The sequence below is a fragment of the Mesocricetus auratus genome, unplaced genomic scaffold, assembly GCF_017639785.1.
Source record: "Mesocricetus auratus isolate SY011 unplaced genomic scaffold, BCM_Maur_2.0 Super-Scaffold_100691, whole genome shotgun sequence".
Taxonomy (NCBI): domain Eukaryota; kingdom Metazoa; phylum Chordata; class Mammalia; order Rodentia; family Cricetidae; genus Mesocricetus; species Mesocricetus auratus.
In genome coordinates this window covers 9549674-9553567 of record NW_024429267.1, presented here as the reverse complement: position 1 = coordinate 9553567, position 3894 = coordinate 9549674, and the positions used below count along the sequence as shown (strand labels likewise).

The 3894-nt window shown below is 43.6% G+C and overlaps 1 protein-coding gene across 1 annotated transcript; it reads right to left on the bottom strand.

Moving 5' to 3' along the window:
- Positions 1–3087: 3087 nt before the first annotated feature.
- Positions 3088–3640, bottom strand: LOC101834991 (RNA-binding protein 3-like). The gene has a single exon (XM_040739860.1). It carries the CDS (start codon positions 3606–3608, stop codon positions 3279–3281), a length of 330 nt encoding a protein of 109 aa, XP_040595794.1. The 5' UTR covers positions 3609–3640; the 3' UTR covers positions 3088–3278.
- Positions 3641–3894: the final 254 nt, after the last annotated feature.

Below are 3894 nucleotides of genomic sequence, written 5' to 3'. Positions count from 1 at the left end.
GAGATGATGTCACCAAACAAAACTGGCACCAAAGCAGATTCTTACAAATGTATCATCTCACCTCCATTATGCAAAGTGCTTGGGAATCAAGGGGCTCTGTTACAAAATATATATTTTTTATAATGGAGAAATATCCATTATTTTAAAGATAAGACTGGAGCAAGCAGGATGGTTGTCAACTTGACAGGATTTAGAACCACTGAGAAGACATACTTCTGGGCATGTCTGTGAGCAAGTTACCAGACTTGGTTAAGGAAAGAGATGGCCCATCCTAACTGGGCAGCACTGTTCCATGGGCCAGGGTCCTGGATTCACTAAAAATGGGAAAGAAAACTGAGTGCCAGCCATCTTTCTCTGTTTCCTGGCTATAGGTACAATATGAACAGCGGCATAAAACTCTTGTCCCCATGGCTTGCCTTCCACGATGAACTGTATCCTTGGACTGTAAGGCAAAACAGTCTGTTATTCTTGGCAAAGTATCTGTCAAGGGTTGTGTGAAAGAAACTAACATAGTAAGTCATCTCCCAGCAGCCAATCCCTACCAACAGCTCCCTCTGTCAGACTTCGGCTGGTATGTAGTGCTATAGAAAAGAGTCTGGGTAAGAAGCTTATTAGCCTCTGATGGTCAGGAAGTGGAGGGGTATGAGTCTGACTGCAAGGGGCTAAGGCAAAGAAGGGTATGAAGGCGGCAACAATGAATATGGTAGAGGTCAGATCGTAGCAGGAGACAAAGGAGGAGCTGTCAGAGTTTGAGATACACGAACAAGGTGTAGCACCAAGGAAAGGACTAGAAGAGAAGATGCAAGACAGGGAAGATTCTCCAGGAAGTCAGAGTGATGTCTCAAAGATATACTGCAAATATGCTCAAAGACACAGGGAGGGATGAGCATTCCTCTCCCTCTCATCCATGGGTGGGAGAAGACAAAAAATGTCATGGGAAAGAAAGTCTTTCCATAAGGAGAAACAGAGATTCTTAATATAAAAACAGGATTCAAATTCCCTTTATTTCTTCACTGGGGACTGAGAGAGAGAGAGAGAGAGAGAGAGAGAGAGAGAGAGAGAGAGAGAGAGAGAGAGAGAGAGAGAAGTTTTAAGTCTTTTGCTTCTCAGGGCACCTGCTCACACATGCACATAATTAAAAAGTAATACAATAAACCTTTAAAAAGAAGGTGTGGGCTTCGGGGAATATTTGGGTATAACTGGAGGAAGAGATAAAATAGTAATTTTACGAAGTTTCTAGAAGCTATGACACAAATGCTAGGACATAATGAGAGAGAGAGAGAGAGAGAGAGAGAGAGAGAGAGAGAGAGAGAGAGAGAGAGAGAGAACTCAATATGAGATGATCTGAACACTGGAGACATCTGAAAGCAAAGAGGAACAAAGGGAGGGTGGTTAGACAAGCATAGTAAGTTTTGTGTTTATGTCCAATAGGTCAGGTTACAAAGATGTTTCCATCATCCAGTACATTGCTGTGAGAAGAGCATAAGAAAAGCATCTGGGAAACTAGAGTCTTGAATTCTTGTTAAAAGTAGGTGAGGGAGTAGACAGTGCAACGGACAGACAGGGAAACAGATGGGAGGACAGAGTATCTAGATGGAGACAAAAGTATGAAAAGACCTTACACTGGTATTTTTCAAATGTTGCTTCTGAACTGGGCACAGTGGTGCATGCAAGAGGCGGAGGCAGTGGACTCTCAGTTTGAGGCCAGTCTAGTCTACAAAGTGAGACCCTGTCTCAAAGCAAACAAATGTGACTCGTGCTGGGAAGTATCATTGCTGTATCACAGAAGACAAGAGGATAAAGGAAAGAATCCTGTCTTCCCTTCAAAGTGGGCAATATCAAGTATTGGTGTGTGGGAGGGTTATTTGCAAATGTTGTATGGAGAAGACTGAAGACAAGGGCTACGAGCTATTAGTGTGTGTGTGTGTGTGTGTGTGTGTGTGTGTGTGTGTGTGTCTCCCATACTAGCTGTGTGTGGGTATGTCTAATCAAGGGGCTTTCCTGGGCAGCTCCCACCTGAGTAGAAGGGTTATGGAGAATCACACATGGGGAGGTTCTCAAGAGTCATGCCAATCCCCTGTCCATCCTTTGCTGGCAAGAAGCCGAGAAAGGCAGTCCAGCAGTGCCCAGGAATAGGAGGGATCCCAGGAAATACAGATGACACTGTTGATACATGCCTAAGAGAGATGGTGAATGATACATTTCTACAATGGGATGCGAATAGGTAATGGAAGTGGACAGGTAACACCCACCACCACACGGCTGACCCTAAACATAGTTGAGTGACGAAGCCTAACATGCCTACAGTGTGGTTTCTTTTATACCTCTATATAATTTGTATCCATATCATCTAATTTTTTCACGACATATATAGCCCCTAGATACACAACATGAAATTATATAGTTTAGAGAACTATGTTTGATCATAAAACTATAAGACAGTGAGCTGGGGAAACAGTACAGTTGATGAAGCGTCTACCTTACAAGCACAAATACCTGAGCTTGATTCCCAACACCCACAGGAAAAAAAGAAAGAAAAGGAAAAAAAAGCCAGGCAGTGGTGGCGCACGCCTTTAATCCCAAGCACAGGGAGACAGAGGCAGGCAGATCTCTGTGAGTTCGAAACCAGCCAGTATTAAAAAAATGACATTTACAATCATTTTAAAAGAAGCTCTTCTATATAATCAGGACAGTGATCTTGAATAAAAACCATCTCTAGGTAGTCATGATCTTGATTCAGATTGCTTATACATTCAGAAATTACTTTCTGGTCATGATAAACATTGTATACAACTTTTAAAATGTCCTTAAATACACATTCATTTTAAAAACATTAGCCTGGCCACAGTTTTTAGGCCAAAACAATCCTAAACAAAAATTGGTAAAAAGAAAAAATATTGGTACGATAACCAATGTCTTAAAATTTGTCTTTAAAGGGAAAAAATATTTAAAGAACACATGGAGCTTTCTAAAGGGTCTTTAACAAACTACCTTGGGAGCTCAATTCAAAAATAGAACTCGATGTACTAAAACAGATGTTCCGGCACAGCTCCAAAAATCTCTATAAATTTAGAAGGACGATCCTGGATCAGAAGTGTTATTCCTTGTGTATCTACATTATGTGTGTATGCCCCATCTCAGTTGTCATAATTGTCTCTGTAATTTCATCCTGAGTGGCGCTCATAACCACCCTGGCTTCTGCCACTATAGTCTCTAGACCGTCCATATCCATACTCATATCCTCCAGGTCGACTGACATATCTTCCACTTCCATAGCCCTAGTCTCCACCACCTCTGGAGTAGCTGCGACCACGCCCATGGGCCCCAAAGGCTCCCCCTCTAGATCCCCGGGCAGACTTGCCTGCATGGTCCACATGGATCTGGCGCCCATCCAGGGACCCTCCGTCCATGGCTCTCATGGCATCTGAGGCATGCTCTGGGTTGGTGAAGGTGATGAAGCCAAAACCCCGGGATCTTTGAGTCTCCCCGTCCTTGACAACAACCACCTCAGAGATAGGCCCAAAGCTGCTGAAGTGGTCTTCGAGTGCCTGCTCATCGGTGTTGAAGTTGAGCCCTCCCACGAAGAGCTTCCCTTCTTCAGAAGACATGGCAGAAGGCAAATCCTGGACAAACTCGCTTAAAAATCAAAAGGCTCGAGACACTGCGAGCTCTGAGGAACCCAGAGAACAGAGAAAACAGGAACATTCTTGAGGAAGGAAGGAAGCTGGTCATGGCCTTGTTCTGAACCTGAATATCAGTTAGCCTCTGTTGTCTGCTGAAGAATTGCCTCCATTGAATTGGCATGTGAGCATGTCAGTGGGGGTGTTTTTTAGTTATTTTTATTACTTGCTAATTGACGGGGGGGGGGGGGGGGGGGGATATGGCCTAGTCCAT